Consider the following 12,458-nt stretch of genomic DNA (forward strand, 5'->3'; position numbering starts at 1 on the left):
GTTTGTTCAACTGCAGCTGAAAGATAGTGTCCTGATCTGGTGTTCAAACTTTAGAAAGGATATGAAGACCTTAGACAAGGTGCACAAAATGGTAGAGGGATGAGGGACCATTACATGGATGCACACACAAAATTGGTTTACTCTCCATAAAGCAGGCAAGATTGAGAGGCAATTTGACAAAAATATTTATCATCAGCTGGGCAAAGAAAATAGAAATAAACTTTCCACTGGCAGTAAGGTCAGGAACCAGGGGTCACAGAGTAAAGGTGATTGTCAAAAGAATTAGGAATGGCACAAGAAAAAACATTTTCTCATAATACGCAGTATGATCAAGAATTCACTGCCTCAAAGGGTGACAGAAGCAGACTCAATCACAGCTTTCAAAATAGAAACATTAGGTATATGAAGGGGGAAAGAAAACATTGCAGGATGACAAGACGCAGGGAGTGGAACTAACTGGATTAACAAAAGCTGGTGGAGTTGCAATGAGTCAAATGTTCAAAAGTTGTGTTGATATGCTACGAATTGCCCTCTACCTGGTTACATAATTAATAATTAGAGTTTCTTTTTATGAAATGTAAAAACCTATTCATTAGGTATTAACTTTTCCCATGGATCAATATCTAGAAAATAATATCAAGACCCACTTGCTGACCACAGCAATATCATGCACAAGTTGCAATTCTTAGAAGCCCTTGATAGACCCTTGAGCAAAATGCTAATATTTGAATATTGCTGATCCTGAAAAACCTGCCTTGGCCTGGCTGAACAGCTTGAGTGTTCTCATGATCCCTGAGTCCATTCCAACAGAGGCGTTTGTTTCTGGTAGATTCAGTCATCGACTCCTGAAGACCATCACACACATTATGATTGATTTTTTTTTCACTGCCAGATTGGAGTTAGGAGCAGGGACCAGACAAAACAGTCACCCTAATGCCTCAGGTTGGGGATTAGGCACAGAGATAGCAACCTTGCCCCATAAAAAAAATCCAGGAATGTTACTGAAACAGCAATGGGGGCGGAGGCGGGGGGGGGGGGGGGGGGGGGGAACTACTACTGTGTGTGTTGGCCTTCAGGAATCAATGACTCATATGACTGTCAGTTGTGAAAGCCAAAATGAAGCTACTGGCGTGAAGAATGAAGTGCTTCACACCAAGATACAAAACAAAATTGGTTTTTTGGAACAAACTGACAATGTATGAAACTGGAAAGCTAGTTCAGGTCATAGCAGTGATGAGCCTCTGCAGATTAAAGATCTTGAGGGTCAGAATAAAAATATACCTGGAGGCAAGCAAAAATAGTATCGCAAAAAGCTATGGATGTGGAACTGAAAAACCTGGGGCAAAGCTGGAAAACTACTGAAAAACTTGCCAGAAACAGCTACAGACTGAACACCTACGGATAAGAACAGCTTTACTGCTGCCTTAGATGCCAAAGGCATAATGGGCTTAAGGTAATTAAATATTACTGGAAACGCACCTAATTATGTCAACTTTATGCTGCTGCCATTGACAAAGTGAACTGTTCCACCCAACTTGTCCTTTTACAATGAATATAACAAGGAAGGATGCCATTTTGAAAACCATATCTGTGCCAGCTCTTTGCAAAATCAATCCTGTTTTCCCACTTTCCTGCCCTTTCCCAAGACCATGCAAATTCTTTCCTATGGGATTCCTTTTCAGCTCCCTTTTAAATGCTTCAAATTCAATCTACCTCCACTCCGGCTTCTGGCAGCACACTCCAGGGCCTGATCATTTATGTAAAAATAATTCCTTCTCATTGTAATTTTGGTTCTTTTGACAATTATTTTCATTCTGCATCCCCAGGTTCTTAACTCTTCTGCCAATGAGCACAGTTTCTCTCTATCTACAGCTTTCATGATTTAGATATTTATATCAGATCCCCTCACAACCTCCTCTGTTCAAGGGAGAACAATCCCATTTTCTCCAACCTGTCCTCCCAATTTAATACCTTACTATAATCTATTCTATATACCTCTAAAACCTTTACATCTTTACTGAAGCTGTCACCCAAAACTGGACACAATACTCTAGTTGTGGCCAAATTAGCATTTTATAAAAATTCATCAAGACTTGCTTGCTCATATACTCTTGTACTCCGTGCCTCTATTTGTATGCTTTTTTAATCTTTTTCTCAACCTGTCCTGCCGCTTTCAATGAACTATGCACGGATAGCTCAATATCTTTTTGTGCTTGTATCCCTTTTAGAATTGCGTCCTTTAAGGATCCAAATAATACCCCTTAAATTTCTCAGCATTAAATTTCATCTGTGACATCTCTGCCCATTGCATCAGTATGTCTACATTTTCTTGATGTCCATGACTATCCCTCCTGAAAGTTCACCACACCTCCAAATTTTGTATCACCTGAAAATCCAGTGTCTGTAACCTGTACATTCAAATCCAAGTCATAATAGATATTAAGAAAAAGCAGTGATCCTAAGCTCCAGGAGAACACTGCTGTACACTCCCCTCTAGTCTGATAAACAAGCTGATCACTACTACTCTCGGTTTCAGTTTGCTTAACCAATTTTCAATACACACTGCTGTCGTCCCTTCTAATCCATCTTGGGCTGAGTCCCAGCCATGCTCCTGTTCCAATTCATAACCTCCAAACAGTGGAAAATGCATACATAAACAGAGGGGAAGCAACATCACTTTGACAACAACATTTTAAATATGTGGAGTCAGGATTCTAACTTGATCAAAAGTAAGTATTAATTAGAAGCTTGTGTTGACAGAATTTATCATGCGTGTTCAGGGCTGGGAAATTATTTTCATGTGGAATATAAAGACATTCCTGAAGATGGGAAGGTAAAAACAATAATAATTTGCAAATTTTGTCAACCATGAATTACAAAATAACATTGATATCATCTAACTAGTCGTTTAAGACCTACGTGTGTTTTCTTTATTCCTTAAACTAGAGTCGCAACAAACACTAGCTAGTGATTTGGTGGCATTTTTTAAATGGAGAAGCTTAACTGTAGTCCAAGATTTGCAACATCAAAACATTATGCACAAAGCAGCAGACAAACATGCACTTCCATTAAGCCAACATGCTTATGAAGTCATGCAGCAGCAGCTGAAGACACAGAACATGCTTTAGGTTAAAAATAGCTGAGTAAGTAGTGAAATGCAACTGATATTTGAGACATGCACTTCGCATGGTCATTTTAGGTCATACCTGAGAGGTGATCCAATAAGTGAGGCTGGAGGGGTGGGGTTACTGCCCGCATTATGCCGCCGCCGTACGGCTTGGCGCCTGAACGTGCTGCGTTCACGACGAAAAGTAACCATCTCATCAGTGGCTTGGGCTGGCACAGCAAGATAGGTGTAAGCAACACAAGCATTAACAACTCAGTCAAAAAACAGGATGAGCAATTCTATTCTGTTCATGTTAAATGGCTATTTATACAGGCCACCCATAAAGTGGCAATTCTGTACCAAAACAGCAATGCTTAGTTCACTGAAAATCAACAGATTCTGTCACATATCAGAAAACCTCAACACCCTATCCACCTGAGTAACTCTAGGTCAATATCAAAACTACAAACTAGTATAAAATATAAACTTAAGTCATCAACAGGTTGCTTTTAAACTTTAACAGTAATGCTGATATTTTATATATATGCAAATATATGTATTTTATGTACATCAATGACTACACACCTGAAACTAAGAAAATTAACTCCAGCTGTTTTAAAAAGTTATAAAAAATTCAAATAGAAGATTCATTGGTGCAATGCACAATTAATGAGAATTGGATTCATAGCCACTGCACATTTGATAGTTTTCTGCACAATTTATGAAGGACATACAAATGGAACAACAGGGAATTTTAACTGCAACCAATCCAATTATTAATACAACTATTACAGCTATTACAAAAGATCTTTAGAGCAACTTCAAGTAATGACTTTTAAAGTATGCGTAATGACTTACAAATTAATTTCAATCATTTCTGTAGAGAAGTGAAATGAGGACTAACACCCACTTTCTGTCAAATGATTCATCTCTCAGCAACACCACTCTGTGGAGGTGCTGCAATCACACATTCAGATGGAGAGAGGGCAAGTCATATAAAAAGTCTCATGTTAACCTTTCTCATATACATCGCCACAGGCTTCAGAACTAGATTTTCACAGTCTACACTCAGATAATAAAGAGAATTGGGTGGAAAAATTACCAAAAGTCACACGTTACAGACTATACAGAACATTGACCATATATTTTTGTATTACTTTTTGCACAGGTTTATCTTCATTAAAATCCATCATAGGAAAACTACCCAAATACTCTGGGATCCATGATCTACTAGGAACTGAACTTTCAGATGCTCAGGACTAAGGACTAGAGTTTCCTCCTGTCTCCAGCCAAACTCTTCTCCTCAAAACTTACATTTTTAGGAAAAGGGGAATCAAGGAGCAGACAGAAAAATAGGATAGGTAATAAGGAAATGGCAGAAATAGTAAATCAGAAATAGAACAGGTGGACATAACATTGGATTATGGGGTGAGTAATGAAATTAATTCATTTAAAACAGAAAAGACAGATGTATTAAATAAACAAATCAAACTCAAAACGGGATATAATACCTGGTTCAGATAGATTACATTACACATTTTAAAATAATCTACTGAAGAGATAACAGAGGTATTACCACAAATGCTTAATAATTTATTAGCTATAGGTGTAGCTCCAGAGAATAGATGGATATATATCATAACACAAATTTAAGAGGGACAGAACATGCACCAGTCAGCTATCAGTGGCAGAAAAAAATAATGGAATCCCAGCTAAAGTAGAGAATAGAAGAACATCTCGAGACCAAAAGCACAACTAGTAGCAAGGATTTGAGAAGGGAAATCTTGCCTGATCAAACTTGCCCAGATTTTTTGAGATAACGTGGAGAGGAAACAATGGTAAAGAAACAAATTTAACGTCTAGATTTTAAAAAGGGCTTCCATAAGGTAGTCCATAATAAATTAGTGACTGAAGTCTGAGAATGCTTTGCCAAGGCAAAATGGATTGTCAGCTGGCTTCAGGTAACAAAGCAGAGGAAAAGTAGCTGTGAATAGTCAAAAAAAGTGATAGTCCACAAGCATTAGTGCTGGGATCACTATCATTCACAATTTATATTAATGATTTAAACTCTGGAATCAAAAATAGTTTCTAAATTTGCAATCTACAAAATTGGGAGGGAAGGCATTACTGACGAGGGTATGAATAAACTTGCAGAATGGGCAAATGAAGTTCAATATAGATAAATGCTAGATGGTACATGTTGATAGGAAGAACAGAAGAAAAAAAACACTTAGAAATTGCAAGTCTAGGTAGGAAAGAAGAGTGAAGGTATCTTTAAGTACACATAATGCAAACACTACAAGTTGTGCCACATATTAGCAAGGCCACAGAAAAATGCAAACCAAACGTTTTTTTTCAAGAGCAATAGAATTCATGAGCATGCAAGTTAGACCTGTATCAAATCTTTGTTATACTGCACTTCAAAGTACTACATACAATTCCAGTCAACATATTACTAAATAAAGGTTGGAACACTGTCGCTCAAGCCCCAAAAGGACGATATGTATTCCAGTGAACACACAGGATAGAGGCAAATCTTTTCAGAAAGGTCTCGTTTACTTCCTGTGCTTGCTGGCAGAAAGTTACATAAATATAAGGGTTACTGAAGATGTTCTCAAGAACACCAGGAGTGAAGACCCACCTAGTGAGGGTGAGAAGGAGAGAGTAAAGAGGAGGGAAAGTCCAAGTTATTCTGAGGTTAAAAAACCTGGAAAACGCCAGATGTCTTGAAATTACCACCCCCCCACCACCAGTTTCTTATCCACAGGCAGCCTGATAATCAGATTGGGGGTCTTCAAAGCAGGAAGCATTCAACAATGTTGAAGCTAAAGAGAGCAAGTAAATGTACTATGGAAGTCAGAGAAATCTTTGTGAAGGGGTGGTGATGCTCAAGAGATATTCAAAATACAAAGTAATAGATGGGGAAATGTCAAACATGAATCTTGCAGATGCTGGAGGAAAGTACTTCTGCTCCTCCTGACTCACATGCAGGCTGCATAGGTACGGACCTCATGAATTCAGCTTTCTAGCAGCTGCTGAATTTCAGGATGATTTGTACACCTGGTCCAGATAAACTAAAACCAGAATGAACGTTAAAAATGATGGTGGGAAGTCTTGTTATAATAGTTAAATGGCCATCCCACAAGCAAATTGATTATAACCTCTGTTAAAACCACCAGTGTGCGGGTTTAAGCCAAAATAGATACCATTTTCAGATATTTTGCATTTTAACCTGAGCTGAGACCCGAGCCCATTTTAAGGCAGTTGGAATTCAACAAAGTAATTTGGAAAATACGGACAGGATAAAAAAAAACACCAAATCATACTCAAAGGTACATAACCAAACAGAGCAAGCTGAACTAACAAAACTTTGGTGACTGTTTAGAAACAGAGTGTATCTACACAAGTACATGCATAGGAGCACATAGGTGCAGGAGATGGCCACCTGGCCCCTCACATCTGCTCCACTATTAAATATGATTATGGCCGATCTGATTACAACCTCAACTCCACATTCCCATCTACGATTTCAATATGCAAAAGCAGCTATCTTGCATAAGTTGTGTCGTTAAAATAAAAAATATCTGAAAAAGAGAAATCAATAGATTAATTAAAGCTCAATGACAAGTCCAGGTAATTTTTTCTGTATTACATATACCTGTGATGATTATAGCCTCACTTTTCACTTATTAAGCTTTCTAAGGCCACAACACGGGGGGGAGGGGGGAGTGGTGGGATCAATACTCAACGAGAAATGTTGCAAGGATGGTCTCATGGATTCATTAAAGACATTCTTACAAGGTTAAGAGCAGTTTAATAGAATTATTTGAGTACATTATGGAGCAATTTACAAAGAAAATACCAGAGTGTATTTATGAACTTTCCAAGTATGAGATCAAAATTTGCCTCCAGCACTTCCATATCAAACTGGTGGTAATTTTTCCCATGTAAATGCCACTAAGTTCAGGAAGCCTGCTCCAATGCTGGAAGTACCTGATGCGCAGGCCACTCTTTGCCAGCAATTATGCAACTTCCCTCTAGAGGGCAGCTGCAGAGTGCAAACTTGCTCCAATCCTCCACCAGTTACGCTGGGTTTTCATTGAATTTGCACCAAATTAAGACTTGCTGCTGAAATAATAGTGCTCCTGAAACAGGAAAGGGACATCTACAAAGCACTGAGGTAAGAATTATGGAGCTGACATTTATTTCCACTTAACTGGGATTACTTAAACGTTTTTATAGATTTGATTATTTTAAGTCTTTCATTGATTTTAATTCGGTTCGTTCATGTCAGGTGATGTGGCTCAGTTTTATTTCCCCAACTGTTCAAAGTACATGAGATTCAAGGTTTTATAAATAGGATACAAAAGCAAAAAACTAAACTTGTACAAATTGGAGACACAAGAGACTGCAGATGATGGAATCTAGAGCAATAAACAAACTGCTGGGGGAACTCAATGGGTCAGGCAGCTTCTGTGGAGGGAAATGGACAGTTGACGTTTCGGGTTGAAACCCTTCATCTTCAACTTGTACAAGCAGTGGATTAGGCGACAACGAGAATTTTCTGCCCTGCTTGGGGTATGATGAGGTTATAGAGCAGAGATTCATAAGATCACCATAGGATTGAGAGCCTTCCATTTCAAGAAGAAAGAAAAACATTGGGAGCTCTTTTCATGAGGTGAAAGAAATTTATGAGTTATCACACAGAAGCTTAAAATCATAAACAATTTTAAGAAAGTTAATAAAAAATCTTTATACTGTTTAGTGTATTGGTACCAAGAAAGCAATAGACTCAGCGTCAAATTGGTTTCCTCCGGGTGCTCCAGTTTCCTCCCACATTCCAAAGACACACAGGTTAGGAAGTTGTGGGCATGCTACGTTGGCACTGGAAGCATGGCGACACTTGCGGGCTGTCCCCAGTACATGTGACTAATAAAGATATCTTATCTTAAATGGATGGATATTTGATTTTGTTTAGTATCCAGAAGTATGTTAAGATATAGAACACCTGACTGGAATAACGATTTTAGGGAATTATTCCTCTGACATCACAGACCCATCTCCTGTCTTCAGTAAACAACAGAACACTGCATTTGATCTCTAGGACTAAAGCAGACTTAAGAAAGAATCAAGTGAATATGTTAATATTGTAGGAATTTTATTTATACCCCTGGGAAGGGAAAATTAGGAGGGTTCATTTAATATACATAGCTGTATCTCTAAACAATACTGTTCCCAACCTATGGCAACATTTCAGTTCACTTATTCTACACAGCTCACTTTCTCAATTCAGTTTTTATTTTGGATGCACTGACACTGTGTCAAGCTGCATTAAATACATGCAAACTCGAATCCTTAAAATAAATATAACCAATCTCTCTTTGTAGCCTACTTAAGGAAGCAGAGAAAGATCTGGCAACTGGAGTATAATGTGGGAAATGAGAAAATGAGGGGAAAAAGTGAAAAATATTACTTAAATGATGAGAAATTACAAAGCCGAAATGCAGAGGGATTTGGGTGCCCTACTGCATGATTCACAAAAGAATGGTGTGCAAGCACAAGTTGGAAAGTTAACAGACGTTATTGTTTATTGCTGGAGGAATTATATTCAAAGTTTGTGAGCTTACTTAGTGCATTGCTGAGACCTATCTGGGAATACTGTGTGCCGTACTGATGCCCTTTCTTAGCAAAGGGTGTGCAATCACTTTGGAAGGTTATAGGTCGTTCATAGCAGGTTACTAGACTCAAAGCTGGAATGGGCAGATTGTCTCACGAGCAAAAGGTTAGATAGGCTAGTATGTATTCGCTAGAGTTTACAATAGCGGGAGGTGACTTCATTGAAGTCATGGAGTCAGAGATATACAGCATGGAAACAGTCCATTCATCCCACCACATCAACTAATGGGCACCCATCCATTCTAATCCCATCTCCCAACTCTTCTATGCCTAAGTGATTCTATAGAAACTACTTAAATGCTGTCAGCATCCCCACTTCATTCACTCCCTCAGACAGAGCATTCCAGGTACCCACTATTCTCTGGATGAAAATGGTCCCCCTCATATCTCCTCTAAATCCCTTACCTCAAATCTATGTCTTCTCATTTTATCTACATCAGATAGGAGGAAAAGTTTCCTGCAGTCTACCGTATCTATACTCCTGATACTTCTATACAGTTTAATCATGTCCCCCCGCCCCCCCCCCCCCCCCCAACCTCCTCCACTTCAGTGTGAGAACAGACCCACCTCTCCTCATAACTGAAACATTCCAGCCCAGGCAACATCCTAATGAATCTCCTCTAGACCCTCTCTAGTGTTATTATATCCTTCCTTTGGTGCGGCATCCAGAACTGGATGCAGCACTCCAGTTGAAGCCTAACCAAAGTTTTATGAAGTTAGAGCAAAACCTCCCTGTTTTGTATTCAATTCCCCAACTAATGAATGTCAGTATCCCATATGCCTTCCTAACCACATTTTCTACTTGTGCTGCCACCTTCAAGGATTTCTGGACTTGTACACTAAGGTCCCTCTGTTCCTCAATATTCCCAGGTCCCTACCATTCATGGTATATGTCCTAACCTCATTAGTAATCCAAAAATGCATCAACTCACATTTATATGGATTGAACTCCATCCATCATTTATCAGCCCATTTCACCAACACATCGAGATTACTCTGTAGCCTAAGACTACCTTCCACACTATCCTGGACTCCACCAATCTTCATGTCATTTGCAAAGTTAACGATCATGCCTCCAACATCCACATTCATATCATTTACATATATTACAAAGAGCAAAGGTCCCAGCATTAGGCCCTGAGGAACACCACTAGTAACAGGCATTCAATCACTAAAACAACCTTGTACATAACACTCTGTCTCAATAAACTTTGACATTCAGGGTCACCTGAACTTGTTGCCCCAGGCTTTTACCCTGAATTCTTGCTTTTGCTCCTTTGAATGCTTCCCATTGTGCAGATGTAGACTTGTCTGCAAGTAGATGCTCCCAGTGAACTTTAGCCGGCTCTTGTCTTATTCAAATGAAATTGGCCTTCCCCAATTTAACATGTTTATTTCTGATCCATCTGCAACTTTTTCTAAAACAACTGGAATATATAGGGTTATGGTCATGATTCCCAAAATGCTATCCTACTGACACTCCCTCCACCTGACCAGCTTCATTCCCCAAGATTAAAGGTCCAGTTGTGCTCCTTCCCTCGTTAGTCTACCTACATACCGTGTCAAAAGCTCTCTTGAAAACATCTCAAAAATTCCACCTCCTGAGCATTTTTTGCTAAGGAAATCCCAGTTAGTATTCAGGAAATTAAAATCCCCTCATACTATAACCCTATTTTTATTGCATCTCTCTGATAGCTGCCTACATATTTGTTCTCCTACCTCTTGTTGACTGTCAGGAGATCTGTAATACACCCCAGCAAAGTGACAACACCTATTTTGTTCCTGATCTCTGCCCATATAGCCTCATTTGAGGAGCTTTCCAGGATATCCTCTCTCAATACTGAAGTCATGTAGTCATTGACTAACAATGCAGTGCCACTTTCTCTTTTACTTCCCCACCCACCCCCATCTCACCTGAATATTTTATACCCTGGGATACAGAGCTTAAGACCAGAGAAGAGCAAAATATTTTCTCTCAGAGTGGTGCTAATCTTTGGAGCGCTCTTACTCCAAGAACGGAGCCTTTCAATATTTTTAAGGCAGAAGTAGACAGATCTGAGTTAAGCAATGAGTGAAATGTCATTGAAGGTAGGCAGTGGAGAGCATGGAGTTGAGGTTACAGTCAGATGAGTCATGACCTTATTGAATTGTGGAGCAGGTCAAGGAGCCAAGTGACCTACTCCAGCTCCTAATAAGTTCATATGCAAGGTCTGATTAAATCTGAAAACATTTTGACTTTCAACCTGGTTACCGGAAATATTAAGGCCACATTTTTTGACATGTTTAATGATGAGTGTCTTTTAAACTTCCATGTAATGTCCCTAATGCAATGGGTTAGTGACAAGACTGTGCAGATAAAGATTTCTTTTTAATTCACGTTCAATGCATTGCTTGTTTCTGGTAAATAGCATGAAAACATAATGTCCCATGATCACAGGATATTTCTCAAAGGAAATGCTTTGCATTAAGGGAGCAGACATGCTGATTTCAGCCGATTCCACAGGGTGTGAATCCTTACAGAAACATAACAGGAAGTCCAAGGTGCTAATTTGGTTAAAAGGCAGTAGATTTCATATAGCATCATGTGGATCATTTTGAAAGACAGGCTGTGCATGTAATTACATGTAGCCTTTTTAACTGGATTCTATCCCACTGACTTTCAAAAAGATTTAATTGACATTCCCATAAAGAGCTTGTTTTCCTTAGTTTCTTTAGAAGCACTTTGCTTATCAATTAACAGGAAAATTATTATGCCAGCCAACAAAGGAACTTGAGCACGTTCCACAGAATATGTCTTTCTTTTAAAGTCAAAAAATGGACTGGAGTTCTTATTAATTAAAAAAAATCAACAAATATTGTCCAAGATTACACTTACTTATAGTAACGGGAGAAAGAAACACATTTATACAGCATTTTTCACAACTTTGGGTGGTTATAAAGCACTTGATGGCCAATGAAATGCTTTTGCAATTTTGTTACTGTTCTAACAGAAGAAGCAAACCGGAAAACATGTCTCTCAAATGGCAGATGACAAGATAACCTGATTCATTAAGTTGTTGGTTGAAAGCTCAAGGCCCAATCTAAGATAAAGAGTTGATGTCATTCAGCCCCTCAGGTCAGTTCTAGCATTCTAATAGATAACGGCTGACCAGCACTTCAATGCTAGTTGGCTGCAATTGCTCTACCTCCCTTGCTTTCCTCATTCCAAATTATTAAATAAAATAAGTGCCATTTAAAGAAATCTTGAAAACTTCAACAGAATGCAAGGTCTGTTCACAGGAGCACTTGGTAACATTGATGCCTGAGAGAAAACAAAGCTTAGTCACTTGCTCGTACATATCACAGGAAGCAACTGTAGCCATGCAGCAAAACAAAAGCCAGGGGAACAATTAACTACTCCCAGAAATCATTCTTAGTTGTAATATTTGTTGGCAATCATGCAACTTTCCTGTACATCTAGTTAGGTTGGGTACAGGGGTTAAAAGATAAAAGCTGGTTAAGTTTCATTTGGCATTACATATCTAGGATGCGAGTAAAAATAAATTTATAATACACTCATTATTAGTGCCTTTCAATAAAGCTAGCAAATTGAATCACCAAAACAGGAAAAACACCATGGATGTAATTTTAAATAATTTAAAAAATTAAAACCTTTTGTACACAAACAGCACACCAC

General features: G+C 38.7%; 1 protein-coding gene across 9 annotated transcripts in view; it reads right to left on the bottom strand.

Annotated features, from left to right (window-relative positions):
* The window catches only part of pcnx1 (pecanex 1), a 201,923-nt gene that overhangs the window by 113,432 nt on the left and 76,033 nt on the right, over positions 1 to 12,458 (bottom strand). For 8 of the 9 annotated variants that reach the window (XM_052031302.1, XM_052031293.1, XM_052031347.1 and 5 more), the window contains one exon: positions 3,207 to 3,336. The exons of the other annotated variant lie outside the window; for it this stretch is intronic. In XM_052031302.1, coding sequence (XP_051887262.1) covers positions 3,207 to 3,336 — 130 coding nt within the window. The remainder of the gene's footprint in view (positions 1 to 3,206; positions 3,337 to 12,458) is intronic. 9 annotated transcript variants of the gene reach the window in all.

This window comes from Pristis pectinata, chromosome 1 (genome assembly GCF_009764475.1).
Source record: "Pristis pectinata isolate sPriPec2 chromosome 1, sPriPec2.1.pri, whole genome shotgun sequence".
Lineage (NCBI taxonomy): Eukaryota > Metazoa > Chordata > Chondrichthyes > Rhinopristiformes > Pristidae > Pristis > Pristis pectinata.